General features: G+C 40.2%; 1 protein-coding gene across 2 annotated transcripts in view; it reads left to right on the top strand.

The window, feature by feature from the left end:
* Positions 1–20,748, top strand: part of COG7 (component of oligomeric golgi complex 7) — an 82,868-nt gene that overhangs the window by 10,968 nt on the left and 51,152 nt on the right. For both annotated transcript variants that reach the window (XM_057748325.1, XM_057748326.1), the window contains 2 exons: positions 13,215–13,297; positions 14,073–14,195. In XM_057748325.1, coding sequence (XP_057604308.1) covers positions 13,215–13,297; positions 14,073–14,195 — 206 coding nt within the window. The remainder of the gene's footprint in view (positions 1–13,214; positions 13,298–14,072; positions 14,196–20,748) is intronic.

Below are 20,748 nucleotides of genomic sequence, written 5' to 3'. Positions count from 1 at the left end.
ATTTTGTTTATATGGTAGTACATTTCCGATGATGAAATTAAGTCATAAGAAGTTCTGATTTCTTTTTTCTTTCTCTGTTTATTTAACAATTTATTTTTTTTTTTGAGGTAACATTGGTTGATAACATTACATACATTTCTTGTGTAAACCTGGTATTTCTACTTCTGTATACACTACAGCATGCTCACCACCAAAACTTTAGTTTCCGTCCATCACCATCCAGTCGATCCCCTTTACTCATTTTGCCCTCCTCCTGTCCTATCCCCTCTGGTAACCACGACTCTCTTCTCTGTATCTGAGTGGTTTTATTTGGTTTGGTTTGTTCATTTTTTTATATTCCACATTTGAGTGAAATGTTATTTGTCTTTCTCCATCTGAGTTATTTCACTAAGCCTGACACTCTCAAGGTCTATCCACGTTGTCGCAAATGGCACGGTTTCGTCTTTTTATTTTATGGCTGAGTAGTATTCCGCTATACATATCACATCTTCTTTTTAATTTTTTAAAAACATTTATTTATTGATTTTGGTCGTACCGGGTCTTCGTTGCAGCATGTGAACTGTTAGTCGTGGCATGCATGTGGGACCTAGTTCCCTGACCAGGGAGCTAACCCAGGCCCCCTGCACTGGGAGCACGGAGTGTTAACCACCGAGCCACCAGAGAAGTCCCTATCACATCTTCTCTATCCATTCACCCCTTGATGGGCATTTAAGCTGGTCATATATCTTGGCTATTGTAAATAATGCAGCAATGAGAAGTGCTGCTATCTTTAAGAGTTCTGATTGATGTTTTATTTTGTCTTAGGATGGGTGAGCCTAGGCTTTAATAATTAAAAAAAAAAGTCTATAGCTAGATAATTAAATATGATTATGCAGATGTGCACACGTGAATTCTTATCATACTAAAAATGTTACAAAATTTCAGTATGCTGAGTTTGACCATATAACTTATTATTAAACTAGGATGCTTTTGAGGGGAAAGGGTGTACTTTCAATAATGCAGCTGGGACAACAGGTGTAAACCAAGACTGTCCTGGGCCGGATGGGACATAGAGTCATCCTCTGTACCCATACAGTGCGGAACCCTTGGAGATGACCCTCTGGATAGTTGAGTTTTCATTGTGGGTGAGAGCAGCTTAAGCTCCTCATTCCAAACAGTAACACTGTCTTCCCTTCAAAGATGACTTCTTCCCACTCCATTTCTCTCGATAGTCAAGGCCTGCTGAAGGTTTGGCCTCCCTTGCCTTCGTGGTGAAGTCACACCAAAATGGGGCCCTGTTGGAACTCAGCCCTGGAGAGTTCTGTATGTCTGTTCCCAGGAGCGCGTCATCTCTGTTATAATCCCTGTGCTGTTCAGTGACTCCAGAGACAGAAACTAATCTCAGTACGTGATACTATCTCGTTAGGTAATTTTAAAAAGATAAATATTTTCAAATTTTATTAAATGACCTTTTAGCATCTATCAAGATTAAATGTGTTATTTTCATTTCCTCTGACCTACCAATATGGCAAATCATATTAATAGCATTCCTAATTTTACATCACTCTTGCAATTTAAGAACAAGCCCCATTTGCTCACCTTGTGTGTGTGTGTGTGTGTGTGTGTGTGTGTAAATATACTACTAGGTATTTGCTGATGTTTTACCTTTTTTTTTTTTTTTTTTGGCCATGCTGCGAGGCTTTGTGGAATCTTAGTTCCCTGACCAGGGATTGAACCTGGGCCCAAAGAAGTGAAAGCGCAGAGTCCTAACCACTGGACCACCAGGGAATTCCCCTGATATTTTACTTAGAATTTTAAAATTGAGGTCCTGTAAGCGAATATCTTTGTTAGATTTTAGTATCGTGATTGTGTTGGCTTCATAAAAACAATTTGGACGGTTTCATTCTTTCTTACTATTAGGATTTAAATAGCATTTTTATCAAATATTGCCATGGCCCCATTGAAGGCTTTGTCTGCAGTTCAACTTGGGTATAAGTATGAGGACCTCTGCCTTCTTTTTGTTTGTATTTGCTTTACCATGTCTTTGCCTGTTTTGTCTTAACCCTCAAACTTTCTGAGGTGTTTTATTTTAGGTTTGTCTGTTGGAGATGGCACACAGTTGAATTGTATTTTTTGATCTACTCCTGGTACTTCTTTCTTAATCAGTGACTTTATCCCAGTTAGGCTATTTTTTAACAGAAATTTCCAGTCTTGTATTTTTTTTTACGACCTTAATCATCTTTTTTTTTCTTCAATGATAATTTTCTTTCTTTTTTTTCTTTAATATATATTTATTTATTTATTTAGGCTGCGCCGGGTCTTAGTTGCGGCATGCCGGATCTTCGTTGTCCCATGCAGACTTCTTAGTTGTGGCTTGCATGCGCGATCTAGTTCCCTGACTAGGGATTGAACCCGGGCCCCCTGCAGTGGGAGCACGGAGTCTTACCCACTGGACCACCAGGGAAGTCCCTTGCTATGTTTTCTTTGTGTTTTTTATTTTCCTCACAGATCACTTGAAAGATATATAACTTTTCAGTTTTACCAGTGATTTATGACCTCAAATAATAAACTAATTTTTTTACTCAGTTTATCAGCCTCATAAATGAAACAACATCTGATTCCCTCCAGTAGTGCATTTACACTCCCCTCCCTGCTTCCCACCCTTCACCCTCCCCCTGCCCTATTCTAGGATATTGTATAGTCTAGGATTTTTTTTCACGGTATATTATCAAATTAATAATTGTTTTTTATCATGTAGTTTTCCTCTCTAAAATTTAAACATTATAAAATTTTTATATTTTGTAATATTTTTATGTAACTGTTTTATAACCAAAAATTGCCATGGTTGTCTATGCTTAATATCATATTTAAGTGGACTCAGTCTCATTTCCAGACTTTTCATCCCACATGTTCCCCATTTGTTAATTCTTTTTTTTTTTTTTTTTTTTTGGCCCTGCCACAGGGCCCGCGAGATCCTAGTTCCCCGGCCAGGGATGGAACCCGGGCCCTCGGCAGTGAGAGCACGGAGTCCCAGCCACTGGACCACCAGAGAATTACCTGTTAATTGTTTATTTTGAGGCTTCTCTTCATTGACAGGATTCTATTTTTAAGTAGATTTTTTTCCCCCCCTCAGGAAGGCCATGGAGAGAATATGTGTATCCTTGGTATTTATACAGTAAAGAATGTCTTTCTATTGCTTTTCCATGTAGAAAACAGTGCCTGCTTTTGGAATTGTTGGTTCATACTATTTTTCCTTGAGAAATCTAGAGATGTTGCTTCCTTGTCTTCTGCCAGCTATATTCTGCTGTTCAGTATGAGACTGGCCGGCTTAATTTTTTCTTTATAGGTAGCTTATTTTCCTTGAATAGTTAAAATAAGGATGGGCAGACATTTTCTGTAAAGGGCCAGATAATAAATTTGGGGGCTTTGTGGGCCATATGATCTCTAGCACAAATACTTAATTCTGTACTTGTGGCACGAAAACTCATGTGCAAATGAATGAGCTTCACTGTGTTCCAATAAAGTTTGATTTACAAGAACAGCTGATAACTTGGGTCATAGTTTGCTGACTTCTGGCTTATGGGAGTCTTTCTTTTATCTTGTAGTTAGTTACTTTACTAGGTTATTTTTCAGCTTTGAGAATTTTTAACTTTTTCTGGAATGTAGTGTATCTTTTTTATCTGCAAATTCATATTTTTCTTCATTTCTAGAAAATTTCTTTTTTTTTAGCTCTTTATTGGAGTATAATTGCTGTACACTGTTGTGCCAGTTTTTGCTGTACAACAAAGTGAATCAGCTGTGTTTATACACTTATCCCCATATCCCCTCCTTCCTGCGACTCCCTCCTGCTCTCCCTGTCCCACCCCTCTAGGTCATCACCCATCATCGAGCTGATCTCCCCGTGTTATGCAGCAGCTTCCCACTAGCTATCTATTTTACATTTGGTAGTGTATATATGTCAATGCTACTCTCTCACTTCATCCCAGCTTCCCCTTTGCCCCCTACCCTGTGTCCTCAAGTCCGTTCTCTACATCTGCATCTTTATTCTTGCCCTGCCACTGGGTTTATCAGTACCAGAAAATTTCTTTCTTAAAAGACGTTTTCTTCTTTTCATTTGTTTTCTGTTTCATCTTTGAGAACATCAGCTATCTGTTCATTAGCGCTCCTTCTCCCCCTCCACATGTATGTTCACGCTGGTCTATTTTGGCTCTTTGCCAACAATCTCCTCTCCTCCTTAGTCTGTTATTTTTCAAAAGTTTGTCTTCGGTTTGACCAATAGCATTTTCTAAAGTATCTGTTCTGCTCTTTGTTCTTCTAATTAATTTTTAATTCATCGTATCATTTACTTCCTAATTTTTTTTCTTAGCTCTGCCAGCCTCCCTTTATATCTCATTGTGATACCTTAGATCCTATTGAAGAAAACCTTGTGTAATTTCCCTGAGAATGTGAAGCAGTTGTTGCTAAAATTTTTTCCTCTTTCATTGGGGAAATCTTTTGAAATGCTCTCTCTTTTAAAAAAAAGTTTTTTTAAATTTCAAATTTAAATCGAAGGTCGTGAGGCTTTTCCCCTGTTTTGTTTTGTTTTTTTTCCTAAGAGTTTTATAGTTTTAGCTCTTACATTTAGGATTTTGATCTATCCATTATAAGTTAATTTTTGTATATGGTACAGAATAAGGGTCCAACTTCTTTCTTTTGCATGTGGACTTCCAGTTTTCTGAGCATCATTTTTTTTTCCTAAGTATATTTGTTAAAAGGACTGTCCTTTTCCCATTGAATGGTCTTGACATCCTTGTTGAAAATCATTTGACCGTGTATGTGAAGGTTTTTTCTAGGTTCTCTATTCTATTCCATTAGGCTATATATATGTCTGTCCTTATGCCAGTACCACCTAGTTTTGATTACTGCAGCTTGGTAGTAACTTCTGTTTTGTTTTGTTTTTTTAAGAATGTGATTATTCGTTTATTTATTTATTATTTATTGGCTGCGTTGTGTCTTCGTTGCTGCACATGGGCTTTCTGTAGTCGCAGAGAGCAGGGGCTACTCTTCATTGCAGTGTGTGGGCTTCTTATTGTGGTGGCTTCTCTTGTTGCGGAGCACGGGCTCTAGGTGTGCAGGCTTCAGTAGTTGCAGCACGTGGGCTCAGTAGTTGTGGCTCACAGGCTCTAGAGCACAGGCTCGGTAGTTGTGGCGCGTGGGCTTAGTTGCTCTGCGGCACGTGGGATCTTTCCAGACCAGGGCTTGAACCCGTGTCCCTTGCATTGACAGGCGGACTCTTAACCACTGCGCCACCAGGGAAGCCCTGGTAGTAACTTTTGAAATCATGGATTGTGAGTCCACCAATGTTGTCCTTCTTTTTCAAGATTGTTTTGGCTATTTGAGAGTCCCTTGAAATTCCATATGAATTTTAGGATGGGTTTTTCTGTTTCTCCAGTGAACACCATGAAACACCATTTTGGAAGGGATTACTTTGAATCTGTAGATGGCTTGGGTAGTTTTATCATCTTAACAATATTAAATCTTCTAATTCATGAACACAGCATGTCTTTTTATTTATTTGTGTCTTTTAAAATTTCTTTCAGCAGTGTTTCGTCACTTTCAGTGTACAAGTCTTTTAGCTCCTCGATTATATTTATTTCTGAGTGTTCTATTCTTTTTGATGCTATTATAAACGGAATTGTTTTCCTGATTTTCTTTTCAGATTATTCATTGTTATTACATAGAAATGCAAATGAGTTTTGGTGTGTTGATTTTGTATCCTACTGCATTAACTTATTAGTTCTAACAGGTTTTTGTTTTTTTATGTGTGGAATCGTTAGAGATCTTATATATAGAATCTTTTCTATATATAAGATCATATGGTCTGCAAACAAAGATATTTTTCCTTCTTCCTTTTCCATTTGAATGCTTTTTGCTTCTTTTTCTTGTCTAATTGTTCTGGCTAGAATATCCATTACTAAGTTGAATAGAAATTGCGAAAGTGGGGATTCTTGTCTCATTCCTGATATCAGAGGAAAGGTTTGAAATAGTCTTTCACCATTGAGTATTATGTTAGCTGGGGACTTTTCATATACAACCCTTATTGTGTTGAGGTTGCTTGCTCCTATTCCTAGTTTTTGGAGTGTTTTTGTCATGAAGTATTGAATTTTATCAGATGCCTTTCCTGCATCAGCTGAGGTGATCGGGTGGGTATTTTTCCTTCGTTCTGTTAATGTGGTGTATTACATTCACTGATTTTTATATGTTGAACCTTCCTTGCATCAGAGTACATCCCACTTGGTCATAGGGTGTGATCCTTTTTAAATGTGTTGAATTCGATTTGCTAGTATTTTGTTGAGGAATTTTGTGTTAATACGCATCAGGGATATTGATCTGTAGGTTTCTTTTCTTGTAATGTCTTTGTCTGGCTTTGTGTTAAGGTAGTGCTGGCCTCATAGAATGAATTAGGGAATGTTCACTGCTCTTCAGTTTTTTGGGAGAGTTTGAGAAGTATTGGTGTTAATTCTTCTCTAAGCATTTGGTAGAATTACTGAAGCCATCTGGTTTGCTTTTCTTTGTTGAGAGGTTTTTGATTACTGATTTAATTATTAGTTGTAGGTCTATTCAGAGTTCCTGTTTCTTCATGATTCAGACTTGGTATTTCTAGGAATTTGTTCATTTCATCTGATTTATCCAATTTGTTGGCATATTACTGTCCATAGTGCTTTCTTATAATTTTTTTTTTTTTTTTGGCTGCATTGGGTCAGTTGTGGCATGTGGGATTTTTCGTTGTGGTGCGCAGGCTTCTCTATAGTTGTGGCATGTGTGGGTTTTTCTCTCTCTAGTTGTGGTGCTCAGGCTCCAGGGTGCATGGGCTCTGTAGTTGTGGCGTGTGGGTTTAGTTGCCCCGCAGCATGTGGGATCTTAGTTCCCTGACCAGGGATTGAACCTGTGTCCTCTGCATTGCAAGGCAGATTCTTTACTTCTGGACCACCAGGGAAGTCCCTTGTAATTCTTTTTATTTCAGTAAAATTAGTAGTGATATCCCCTTTCCATTTTCATTTCTGATTTTATTTATTGATGTCCTCTTCCTTTTCCTTAGTGAATCTAAGTAAAGGTTTATCAATTTTGTTCATCTTTTCAAAGAATCTTTTCAACCCTTGGTTTTATTGATTTTTGTTTTGTTTCTGTATTCTCTATTTTACTTTGCTCTGCTCTTTATTATTTCTTCCCTTTTGCTAACTTTGGGTTTAATTTGTTTGTTTTTTTTCCCCTAGTTCTATGAGATGTAGAGTTTGGGTTGTTGACTTGAGATCTTTCTTCTTTTTTAATGTAAGCATGTACAGCTATAAATGAGCTCTTACAGCTGTTTCTGTGGCATCCCATAGGTTTTGGTATGTTAGGTTTTGTTTTCATTTGTCATTTTCTAATTTCTTTTGTGTTATCTTCTCTGACCCATTGATTGTTTAGGAGTGTGTTATTTAATTTCCACATATTTGTGAGTTTTCCAGCTTTCTTTCTTCTGTTGATTTTCAGTTTTATACCAGTGTGATCGGAAAGATGATATCGGCGTCATCTTTCCTATAAGGCCAACGTGCTTCTTTATCTAACAGTTTTTAAAGGGAAATGTGATAAATTAGTACATCCCCAGCACATTACCCACAATCTTCAAATATACATGCCTAGTTCATTTTATGCAACCAATGAATTCAGTTGATAAATTGAAGCAACTTTTTGGAGCCTAATTTTACATATGGCAGAGATACTCATTTATTTACTGACCTTATGAAAATGGTAAGCATTTTAAAAGCAAATAGTCATTTTTTTAACTCCTGGATTCCTGCCCATTACAGTGAGATCTACTGGCAGGTCTCTGGAGTTTAACTGGGTCATCTCCACAGTGGTTGCTGTTACAGCTTTTCCTTCTCAGAAGCTTATTGGACATTCCAGAAATGAAGGGAAATAAAGCAGATATAAAAAGATTGGGCACCGCTTAGCTCAGGGTTTCGTGTGTGTGTGTGTGTGTGTGTGTGTGTGTGTGTGTGTGGTTTTCCTTTCCTTCTTTTAAATTTAATTCTAAGGCTATGGCATCTATGTTTTGGCCAGAAGGCGGCAGATGGGAGTCAGAGGTGCTGCAGTGTATTGGGAGACTGGTGAAACTGCCTCCCTGTCTTTTCATCAGTAAGCCTGGAAGCAAGTGCTTTGTTTAGTCATTTCCTCTGTCCTTAGGGAAATATGTAAGATAGTACTTGATACTAGACCCATAGAGTCCGTTGCTATGTATAGAATGCTGATGTTTAGCAAATAATTATTTTATTCCTCAAACCATTAGCTATGGGAATGTACAGTAGTTCAGTTTGCTTGCTTTTTTTTATAGTTCCCATCTGGTATAATCAACGTAGGAATTTTCAAAGGCGTAAATTGTAAATATCATTTTAAAGTATTAACTACGTGAGGAATGGCAGGGAATACAAAAATGAAAAAGATAAGATTGCTATCCTTCAAGGACCTTAAACCTTGGCTGAAGGCGAGGCTGGGAGAAAACAAGTACACAGGTAATTTTATTACAAGATGGAATGTGAAAACTGCCCTAGGCATCCCCAGGATGAAGGAAAAGATGAAGGAACATGGAGGAAGTTTTATGAAAGAGCTAATACATGTGCAGAACCTTGAAAGAGAGGAATTAAAACAATTTTAAATTGTTTCTGATTACAAAATAATACACATATAGGTTATTAAGAATCAGAAAAATGGAGAAAATTATAAAAAAGAAAATGATATACCAGTAAACTCACCACCCAGAGATGACTGTTAGTATTTTCTTCCAGTTTTTTCCCCCTTTATATACATATATCTCTTAAGGAAAGTATATACATTGAATATATGCAGTTTTGTATCTGTTTTGCTCCCAGTTAGCAATGCAGCATGGGCATTTTCTCATGGAACTAAGATTTTGATCGGTGAGGAAAGGCATTTGGGGCAGAGGGAGTAACATACACTGGAATGGTATAGAAATGAGGAAACTCAGGGACTGTTTGAGGAATAATAATTAAACCCATTTTAGTGAAATGAACATTGGGAAATGGTCAAAGGTGAGGCTGGAAAGGAAGGTGGGGACAGAGCATAGTTTGCGTTGAACAGAGTAAGGAGTTTCTATTCAGGGAGTGATTTTGTCGCTGTTAACAATTTCTTAGTCTGCTGTGGAGTGTGGCAGAGTGGAAGGACTGTTGACTTTGAAGATGGGCAGACCTAGTTTTAGATCTTTGATCTGCTGCATGTTAACAGAGACCTCTACTTCCTGCTCAGTAAAATGAGTGTAGGATACGCACTATACGATTCTTGGGAGGATTAAACAAGACAGGTGCGCAGCTCCTGATCCAGAGGACGCATTCAGTGAACACTGCTTCCTTTCTCTTGGAGCTCTCATTCAAGACTCGTAGCTCTTACAGGAGCCCAAAGGGAATAATTCCTAAGAGGCCAATAAAGAACTCCTGAAAATTCTGTTTAAATGAAAGCTGCATCATTTCTAAAAAGTTGTGTAGCTCAGATGTAGCTAATCTACAATTTGGAAGACCAGACCCACAAATGAGTTCATTGGTGGTTTTTTTTTTTTTTTTTCCTTGAATTTAGTTAAAAATTTTCCCATCATCTACAATGCTGAAGAAGTTAAATAGTACTGAAGGTCTAAGAGGGAAAAATAACGTCCTCTTTCTCTACCCAGTCCTTATCCCAGAAGGTCACCACTTTTAACGCTTAGAGCTGTTTTCCTGTGGTATCTCACTTCATGTCTCTGCATAATAAACTTATTAATTTATTTCTTCATGTTTCAATTTTAGGCATTGTCTGTCGACTTCTATTGTTCAGCTAAGGACCTAGCTTTCATACCACGCCTCTCTTCCCTCCCCGTTATCCTCCTATATCATTATTTTAATTGAATCAATAAATATTATATATTATATCAATAAACATAATGATTTATATTATCACAGTTTTGTAAATCGTTGATTTTTGCAGAGTCAGGTCAAGCACTAGGGTTGAAATCCCTTTCCTATTCAGCTTCACGTTTATCCTGAAGTTTCTAATCACCTTTTTGTCCCTTGTCATTCTTCCAGCTTTCCATACTCCCTGATTTCTTTCCAAATGCCCTGTCTTGGGAGTAATGCTTTCTTCCAGGTTCCCCCTGTTCCCCAAAGACTTTCCTTTTGGGGCCTCTCTCTCTGCTCTGGACAGGAAAGCTCCTGGAATCCTTTGCTAGAGCTCAGATTTGAAATCTTGCCATCTGTCAGCTGTCATTTTGGACAAGTCATAGGAGTTAGATGATGTCTCAGGAACCTGACCAAGAGATGTCTGGGCCCCTCCAGCTTTGTGATCTCATTTATTCCCTTGGCTGTTTCACTGTCTTCTCACTTCAGAGGGTTGCACCAAGGTTACAAGTGAGCTTACATAAACAGAGAAGCTTTGGAAGAAATTCTGTGAGTGAAAAGTAGACTAGCTTATCCACGGTGACTTTGACGTTTATCACCTACTCTGTACCTCCAAGACCCTAGATATTCTCCTCACCGCTATTTATATTTACCTGTACATTCAACGAGGTGTTCTCTTTCCCCAGGGAAAATGAGCAACAGGGAGTGGGCCAAGTGAAGGGCAGCTCTCGGCACACGCCGCAGAGCGTGGCGCCCGCTGTCTACACCTGGGCGGAAATGGGGTGCAGTTGTGCAGACTGAGACAGTGCGGGGGGAATATTTTAGGGACAGATTTAAGAAAGTTTTTTTTTCTATGTATCTATTTTACTTAACATATAATTATGACATATCTGCTGTGTCCAGAGCACTTTGTGAGAAGTACTTTCTTACGTCTAAATAAAATGTGAAATCACATGTAAGAGCAACAGTAAGTGACTTTTGGGGGGCTCTTTATTTCTTAATTGTCAATGCCCAGGTTGCTACCTTTTGGTGCTTTTTGACTGTTATACTGTTTGTTTATTATTAAAAGTCAGTTATTGATATGAAACAATAACCCACTGGCCATATATTGCACTTTGGGTATATGAGGTAGAGACTAGGGGACCACATCTTATTCACATGAGACCTGTGTCAATTTGAGATTCTTTTGGTGGCAGGTGACAAAAACCCAATTCAAACTGGCCTAAAGGAAAAAGAGATTGTATTGGTTTATGGCACTGGGAAGTTCAGGGATAGAGTTGCTGTAGGCCTGGCTTGATCCAGGAGCACAAACTATGTCCTTAGAACCCAGTGTCTCTCTCTTGCATTTCTTGGCTGTGTCTTTCTTTGTGTTGGCTTTCCTTCCAGGGACATTCTTCATGTGGTGGCCATTGCGGTTCTAGGCCACTGTGCTCACAGCTCAAGAAGAGGTCCCAGGATTGATCTTGGTTTCATTTGATGTGTAGCTTTGGCACCTCTGATTCAATTACTTTGATTAGGTGAATTTGACACCCCGGTTCGCCAGGCCTGGGTGACATCCCAGAGCTGCGAGTGGAGTCAGCTCCACGGGAAACATTTCGATCTAGGAGAGTGGGAGGCAGGGGTGTGATTCCCCAGACAAAGTCCAGAGTTCCGTTAGCAGGAGAAGGGTAGCAGGTAGGGGGTGGCCAGAATAACAAGTCCACCACGCGACCCTGCAGTACCCGGCAGGCAGCCCTGTACCAGTGGGTGCTCACTGGTGTTTTTGAATTGGTTGTATTGGCAAGAGCTTAGAAGTCCCTCTCTGGTTGCCAAAATAGGCTTCCTGTTTCTTTCTATTGTCCAAATCAGGAACTTTCCTCAGTTTTACAGATTTGTCTGTTCAATTTAATGTGCTGACCTTGAAAAACTTGAGTTCCTCTATAAGGGCAAGAGATCCATATGTTGTTACTTTTAAGTTTTTACAGTGCTTTTACTGAATGGATTTGCTATATTGGCCAATTCTGCTTTATTATTTGTATCAAGAAATAACAAATTCTACTCTGTTGGGTAGAAGTTTTTAAAAATTGGGACTATATGTTTAGACTAGTGCACATTGTAACAGTTTCACTCTAAAAAGATTCTCTGACAGTCCACCAAAATGCTGGCAGTGGTTAACAGAGGGTGGCAGGATCGCAGGCAGTGCTTTCTTCATACGTATTCTCTGTTTTCCGTTTTTCCCATCACCAGCATGCTTCTTATAATGCTGAAAAACAGTGCTATTTAAAACAATCATTAATTTAGTGCCTTTTGTGTGTGCCTATCGTGTGCTGTGCTAATTTCTATGAACAGTGAGACAAGACAGGAAAGGTCACGGCCCTCATGGAGCTTATATTTCCAAGGTTGAGAAAGACAAACTATTATACACGTAACTAAGTAGAATAATACAGGTTGTGATTAGTTCTAAGAAGGGGACGATGTGCTAGGAAATAGCCAGAGGAACCTAATTTCACTTGGCTGATTGGGAAAGGCCCTTCTGATGAGGCGAGAGCCACAGGGAGAGGCAGAAGATCATCCCAGAGGCAGTAAGTACAAAGGCCCTGGGGCAGTAAAGAGCATGATTTGTTCTTGGCACCTGACAGAAGGTCTGCTTGTCTCAGCATTTTTTAGATCGTGTAAACATTAGATCGAGTCCTACGAAACTGCCGTTTTTGTAGGTCAGAAATAGTTGAGTGCCAGCAGCAGCGTACGGTTCAGCCTGTACCGCGATTAGCCGTTCTGCCGTTGACCTGCAAGTGACTGGAGCTCCCTGGGCTGCAGTTTCCTTGCCTGTATGATGAGGTTGACTGATGGTTATTCTAGATGCCTTTCTGTCACTGACGTTTTATGACTCTCGTCAGGGCCAGGGCGAGATGAGGCAGGTGAGTTGCCAAAAGCACGAAGTTGCAGGAGGCGCTCGTCCTGCCTGCGTACGTAGGACCCCGAGAGTGACAGCCTCATCCGGTGTTTGCAGGCCAGCCCCACCCCCGGTCCCAGCCCCGATGCTAACTCTTTCTTTCTATTCACATGTAAGGATTACCTTGCTATCATGTGACCTGAGCTCTATCAGAGATGCCCTATCAATGCAAGATTCTCAGTGAGCCAGGGCTCGTAGTGTCTGATTGAGTTACGTGTTGTACCCTTCCCTTTACTTGCTTTTCATATTTATGACCTCCATGCATGGGTTAATTCATCGCCTCGCTAGCAACTTCTGAATACTAGCTCACGTGTAATCCACATTTATCCCACCAACTTCTTTCTCTTGGCTGCAACAGAAAACCTGGTAACAGTATGTACGTGTTTTCCATTGTTCTTCTTTAGATCAGTCCAAAATGTTTGTGAAGGTTTTTACTGAAATTGACCGGATGCCCCAACTTCTTGCATACTACTACAAGTGTCACAAGGTGAGAAGCTGTGAGTAATGATCATTGTGCAGTGTTTGTAGGACTGGGCTGCAGAATCCTAGTTTCGAATCCTAGTACTCAAAGGTAAAAATACTTGCCTCCATGCCCTCGGGCCTCTCTCTTTCAATGAGGCAGTAGGGGGTGCTCTTGGCCCAGCCTGTGGATTCATTTAACTGCAAGTTGGAAAAAGTCATCCGTTTTCAGCCTCATTTGTATTTATAGCTGGGATTCCTTTACAGATTGAAGAGTTTTAATTTTTCCTGTTTTTGTCTTTTAAGGGAGATTTGTGTCATAAGGTTTATTATGCCTTCAGCAAGCCTTAAGAATTTTATCTGTTTTCTAGGTTTATTGAAATGAGGTTACTGAAAATCTTGACAACTTCCTGGGCTAACTTAGTTCCTTCAAGTCCAGTGCCCATGTGTCTTTTAAGCAGTAGTGTTAGGACATGAAGCTAAAATACGTATTCACACCCACCTCTGAGGTCTATTCAGAAGCATGGTAGCATGCTGAGTACATTGGCATGCTTTTGGGGCAAGCTAAAAGGAGAGAGGATCACTTAGGAGGGCAACGGATTCAAGCTCTGGATGGTGATCGGAGCAGGTGACTGTAAATTTTTTTTTCTGCCTTTTTTGAAGTGAATGGTCGTCCGTGGGTACCCAATTGCCCGGGAGAGTAGGCAGTGTTAAATCGCTTGCTGTGGTAGGGGGAAGAGCAGTTGTAGCAGGCAGCATGCCTCCGCAGACGCAGTAAGGCCTCCTTTGTTCTCCCTCTGCAGGTGCAGCTTTTAGCAGCCTGGCAGGAGCTGTGCCAGACTGACCTGCCCCTGGACCGGCAGCTCACTGGACTCTACGACGCCTTGCTCAGTGCTTGGCACACGCAAATCCAGTGGGCTACTCAGGTAACAGCTCATGTGGGTTCAGGGAGAACAGCACCCGTGGTGCTGAGAGAGAGGGTGGCGGCCTTGGGAGCGGGCCCTCTTGCCTGCAGAGCACCCGGAGCCCTGCTGGGAGAACCTCGCCAGGTGCTGCTATCACCAAAGGGGTTAAAAGATAAGCTTCCAAACCCAAGGCAGGAAAATCTTTAGGTTCAAACTCTTCTTATCAGTCTTATCTATATCTTAAATAGAATCTAATGTGACAATGTTGCTTGTTCAGCAAGGGAGCCTGTGGAATTCCTGGAGGCCGTTATCTTCTGATCTAAAAGCAAGAGGCCCTTGGTCAGGTGGTGCTTGAGTGAACAAGGCTGTTTTTATCTTAACTTTGGGTAAAATTTACCCGGGCCTAAAGTTAGTTCCCCTTGTTCTCACAATATAGGGAGAGTTAGAGGAACGGTATAATTTTAAAGGCATCCTCTGATTTAGGGGAGAGGTGAGACAGAGGAACTTCATTTCATTTACTTTCAGAAACTTTTCATCATTTACTTTCCTAAAGTCTCCAGGCATTTTCGGCCTTAAAGGGTATGAACCATTGGTCCCTTGTCTTTTTTTTTTTTTTTTTTTTTTTGGTCCCTTGTCTTGATGCCAGGAGGTGTACTAGATCTTCTCTTGAGAAGGGGAAAAGGCTGTCTTATGTCTGAGTAATGACTGACGGGGCCTGTTTATAGTGTGGCTTATATTTTTTTCAGAATTAGTTGTGAATCACCCTTCAAAGGTTGGTCAGTCATTTGCTGGAATGAACTCAACTGTAATTGGAGAGAATTCCTCATACAGGGTCATGTCATTCAAGGTGGTTGAAATGCTCTTCTCCATCCTCTTTTCTTTCTCCTTGAACCAACCTCATTCAGACAAAACAAAACAAAACCCAAAACAAACAAAATGAAAGCTTCTTGTAGAAGTTTTCCGTTTTTTATGTAATCCTCGGTTTTCAATGATGCTGTCCCTCCGCACTCATTTCTGTGTCCTTGACTCACCCACTGCTTACATCATCGAAGATAAAAACAGTTCATGCCCATGTGCACAAATGCCCTTCAGCATCTTGGAAAAAGGATTTCGACTTCTCACACTTCTACTCAGACCTCACCCCAAGTTTTGTAAGACGTAAGTTTATGCTAATTCATACTTTTGTCCCATGGCCCATTTTCTTTTCAGATTGTGAGCGTGATAGGTGACCGTCATCTCCTGAAGCTCAGCATAGTGCAGAAGAAACCAAGAGCGCCAGGGTGAATGTGTCTCTGAAGATTTTTTCCCCCAGGATTTAGTTTTATTTTTTATTTTTTGGCTGCGCCATGTGGCATGTGGGATCTTAGTGCCCTGACCAGGGATTGAACCCGTGCCCACTGCAGTGGAAGTACAGTCTTAACCACTGGACCACTAGGGAAGTCCCTTTCCCTAGTATTGTAGTATGAAAAGTTTCCAAGATACAAAAAAATTTGAAAGAATTGTACAGCGAAAACCCTTGTACCCACCTCCTGTGTTCTACACTGAACATTTTGGTATCTTTACTTTATCACAAATCTATCCATCTATCCATGTGTGTCTGTTCATTGACTCATCTTATTTTTTGATTCACTTCAAAGTAAGTTGCAAATATCATTCACTTCAGAACATACATATTATTAACTAGAGTTCAATATTTATTTACAGAGATTTTTTTTAAGGTAAAGTTGTGAAATGCAATGATCTTAAATATGCCATTTGATTAGTTTTGACAAATGCTGTCTAACCTAATCCCCTACCAAGATACAGAACATGACGATCACCCTAGAAAGTTCTCTTGTGTTACTTCTCCTTCAGTCTTGGTATCAACATCCCTGAAGGCAACCACTGTTTGATTTTTTTCCCACTGTAAATTAGTTTAGCTTGTTTTAGAATGTCACTTAAGTGGAATCATATGGTGTGTGTTCTTTTGGTGAGGCTTCTTTCATTCAGCATGTTTGTGGAGGTTTATTCGGTTGTTGTGTGTATCAGTAGCTTGTCCCTTTTTATTACTGAACACTCTTAGATGGTGTGGATATACCACAGTTTTGTTTATTGAGCCTTTTACTGACGGACACTTGTGCTATTTCCCATTTGGTGCAATTATAAGCAAAGCTGCTCTGAACATCTTGTTCTATAAGGTTTTTTTTGGACAGCACACATTCATATCTCTTGGGTGAAGACATGGGAGTGGAACTGCTGGGTTATAGAGTAGGTCTGTGTTTAGATTTATAAGAAATCGGCGCTTTTCCAAAGTGGTAGTGCTTTTTCCACTCCCACAACGCAAGTGCGTGCTTGCTGCACGTCCTCGCCAGCATTAGGAGTTGTCACCTTTTAGTCTCAGCCATTCTGGTGGATGTGTTGTAGTATCTCACTGTGGTTTTAATTTGCATTTCCCTGTTCACTTAGGATGTTGAACACCTTTTCATGTGCTTATTGGCCATTTGTATATCTTCCTTTGTGAAGGAGCTGTTCTGGTCTTCTGCCCATTTTAAAAAGTTGGGTAATTTGCCTTTTTATTATTGAGTTACAGAAGTTCTTTATATATTCTGGATATAAGTTCTTCATCAGAGATATTTTGTAGATATTTCCTTCCAGTCTGTGGCTTGAGTAGAAGTGTTGATTTTGGTGAACTTGATTTTATCATTTTTTTTCTTTTATGGTTATTGCTTTCCCTGTCCTCAGAAACCATCACCAGCCCCCAAGTTGCAAAGATATTCTTCTCTGTTTTCTTCTAGAAGCTTGTTGAGCTTTTACATTTAGTTCTGTGGCCCATCTTGAAGTGATTTTTGTGTAGAGTGTAAGGTAAGGTCAGATTGTTTTTGCATGTACTGTTTGGGTTAATTCTGTGGCCCTAGTTGTTAGGTTTTGGTCTTACAGTCTTTGAACTTTTAGGTTGTTCTTTGGCCAATGGCCAGAGCACCCCTTTTGCCAGATCACTTTAAAGGAAAGGGGACACCTTTGAGCATAAGGGACCTGAAACTGTGATGATTATAGCTGATAGTTTCAGCTGACCAACCAATGCGAACTCTTTGGTACGCAGTCGTTTAGTCTAATTCTTCCCACCCCCCACCCTCTGCCCCAGGTGGTTTAAGTAGGAGATGAGAGTGAAGTAGATGCTCATTGTCCAGTCCTTTCTCACAATACAAGGAGAGGAGTCCAGGATTTCTATTTCTAGATAAGAATAGTTTTCATTTTCTCTTCTGGTCCCATCCTTTCTCGTAGTAAAATGTTTGTTTTGTCAAGTCAGGAGGTCGAACTGGGTGGTATGTAAAGATCTCTATGATTCTCTTATGTTTGGGGGATCGTGGGGGGAATACACTGGATGGAGACAGAGGAGGGTTTGTACTGGTGCCGCTTTGTGTGGAGGGAGTGGGAGCATACGATGGAGGAACATTGAATGCAAGACTGGAGTTAGGCTTTCTCTAGAAGATGGTGGGCGTCTGGAGCAAGAGAGAGAATGATGGCCGTATGCCTTTGGGGTCAGAATATCACCTATGTCGTTTCTCTGCCAAAAAGTCTTATCAAGGGGAAACATGCTGACAAATCCAAATCAAAGACCACTTTCCAAAACAACTGTCCTGGACTCTTCAAAAATATCAGTGTCATGAAAGAAAAAAAGTCAGGGAATTGTTTAGATTAAAGGGGACAAAAAGACAACTAAATGTAATTTCATGATCCTGGATTATGACAAAAAAAGCTATCAAGGACATGAAAAGAACAGTTGGGGAAATTTGAACATGGACAGTAGCAGGTAAAAGTATTACATCAAGGTTATGTTTGATTAGCTGCAGTGTCGTAATGTAGGAGGCTGGCCTTATTCTTAAGAGATGCATGCTGAGATATTTAGGGGTGACGTGTCATGATATCTGTGATTACCTTTCCAGTGGTTTAGAGAGAAGTAGAAGGAAAGCAGTTGTGGCGAAACATTAACTGTTGAATCTTGCAATGCTTAAACATTTAAAATGTAAGAAAAATTCTAAATAACATTTAAAAATAATGAATTTGGTGGTGGTAAGTAGGGTGAATTCATGAGGAATGACTGAAGACAGGTAGGAAGCTGTGTTTGGTCTAGGATGGTGATGGTAATGTAGCAAAAAGCATCCAATTAAAAAATGAACAATTGTTAGGACCTGGTAACTGATAAAGGGACAGAGAGAAAGGAAAGTGAAAAGGGAGATTTTTATTCTGCTTGAATGGAAATGCTGCTGACAGAAATAAGGAAGTCGAGAGAAACAGGTCTGGGGAGGTCAGCAGGAAAATAATGGATTCCAATTTAGGACGCTTTTAAATTCCACGTGAGTGTGGCTCAGCTTGATGGTGACATCCAGTAGATGGCTGGAAGCTGTGGCTCAGGAAATATAAATTGGTCGTTTCAGTATTTGTTGGGTTAGATTCGAATTTCCTGTTTCTTTCTCTCAGATTCCACCAGTGATGTTCGTTAAACTAAACGGGTGTTCACTGAACTTCTATGAATTCTCTATGAGAATTTTAAAATTTTGTCTTCTATTTTGATAATAACCTAAGAAAAAATGTAAGCATATTTTGGATCATGTACATGACCGCCTTCCTGCTGTGTGGTTTCAGTGGGTGCATTTGTGTTGATAGTCACATTGATACACCCATTCTGTTGGGGGCCAATGAAAAAACAGACAGACTTAATACCTACTTGAAGTAAGTGCTGGTACCAAGTGAGTACTGTTTAATGCCGTCGCCAACTTGTTGTTTTTCGAGTAGTTTGTAGTTTGAGTAGAGATAGAAGCAGTGTAAAAATTCTCATCACACACCACAACGAAGTATAGGCAGGCTGAACTCAAAAGAACCTGTGCCGTAGCAGTCAGATGAAATTATTGATGAAAAGGCAGTTTAGTTGCAGTAAATATCTTCATCAGTCCTGTTATTTTGGATTTTATTGGTTTTATACTTAAATTTTTGTGTGTAGTAAAATCTACATAAAATTTACCATTTTAGCCATTTTTAAGTATATGGTCAAGTAGTATTAAGTGCATTCACAATGTTGCTTAACTAGCACTGCTATTTTCAGAACTTTTTCATCACCCCAAACAGAAACTATGTACCCATTAAGTAATAACTCCCCATTTTGCCCTCCTCCATCCCCTCGTGATTTTCCTAATCTAGATACCTCCTCTAAGTAGGGCCATACAGTATTTGTCCTTTTGTGTTTGGCTGATTTCACTTAACACAATGTTTGCAAGGATCATCCATGTTTAGCATCTATCAGAATTAAAAAAAAATACTTGTTTATGTATTTATTGGCTGTGTTGGGTCTTCCTTGCTGTGCCCAGGCTTTTCTCTAGTTTCAGTGATTGGGGCTCCTCTTCGTTGTGGTGCACAGGCTTCTCAGGGCAGTGGCTTCTCTTCTTGTGGAGTGTGGGCTCTAGGCATGCCGGCTTTAGTAGTTGCAGCACAAGGGCTCAGTAGTTGTGGCACGAGGACCCCTAGAGCACGCGTGGGCTTCAGTAGTTGCAGCATGTGGGCTCTAGGGCGCAGGCTTAGTTGTGGTGCACGGGCTTAGTTGCTCCACGGCATGTGGGATCTTCCCAGAGCAGGGCTTGAACCTGTATCCCCTGCACTGGCAGGCGGATTCTTAACCACTGCGCCACCAGAGAAGTCTGCATGTATCCGAATTTTCATTCATTTTTTATGGCTGAATAATCTGTTGTATGTATTTACCATATTTTGTTTATCCATTCATTTGTTGATAAACACTTGAATTGCTTCCACCTTTTGGCTGTTGTGAGTAATGCTGCTCTGAACATGGGAGTGCAAATATCTCTTTGGGTCCCTGTTTTCAATTCTTTTGGGTATATACCTACGAGTGGAATTGCCTGATCATATCATAATCCTGTGTTTAACATTTTGAGGAACTGCCAAAATATTTTCCATAGCAGCTGGACCATTTTACATTGCCATCACCAATGCATAAGAATTCCAGTTTCCTTACATCCTTGTCAACATTTGTTAGTTTCCATTTTTTTGATAATAGCCATTCTAGTATGTGTGAAACGGTATCTCTTGGAGGTTTTGCCTTGTGTTTCCCTAATGGCTAATGATGTTGAACATCTTTTCACATACTTATCAGCCATTTGTGTTATCTTCTTTGGAGAAATGTCTATTACAGTTTTTTGCCCATTTTTGAATTGTAGTGTTTGGTTTTATACTGTTGTTGTTTTAATTAATTTATTGTTATTGGCTGAGTTGGGTTTTCATTGCTGCACGTGGGCTTTCTTTAGTTGGGGCGAGCGGGGGCTACTGTTCATTGCGGTGCTCAGACTTCTCATTGCAGTGGCTTCTCTTGTTGCAGAGCACTAGCTATAGGCACATGGGCTTCAGTAGTTGTGGCACTCAGGCTCAGTAGTTGTGGCTCTTGGGCTCTAGAGCTCAGGCTCAGTAGTTGTGGCTCACAGGCTTAGTTGCTCCGAGGCATGTGGGATCTTCCTAGACCAGGGCTCAAACCCGTGTCCCCTGCATGGGCAGGTGGATTCTTAACCACTGCGCCACCAGGGAAGTCTCTGGT

The sequence above is a fragment of the Hippopotamus amphibius genome, chromosome 9, assembly GCF_030028045.1.
Source record: "Hippopotamus amphibius kiboko isolate mHipAmp2 chromosome 9, mHipAmp2.hap2, whole genome shotgun sequence".
NCBI classification, from domain to species: Eukaryota; Metazoa; Chordata; class Mammalia; order Artiodactyla; family Hippopotamidae; genus Hippopotamus; species Hippopotamus amphibius.
This window is presented reverse-complemented; position numbering and strand designations above follow the sequence as displayed.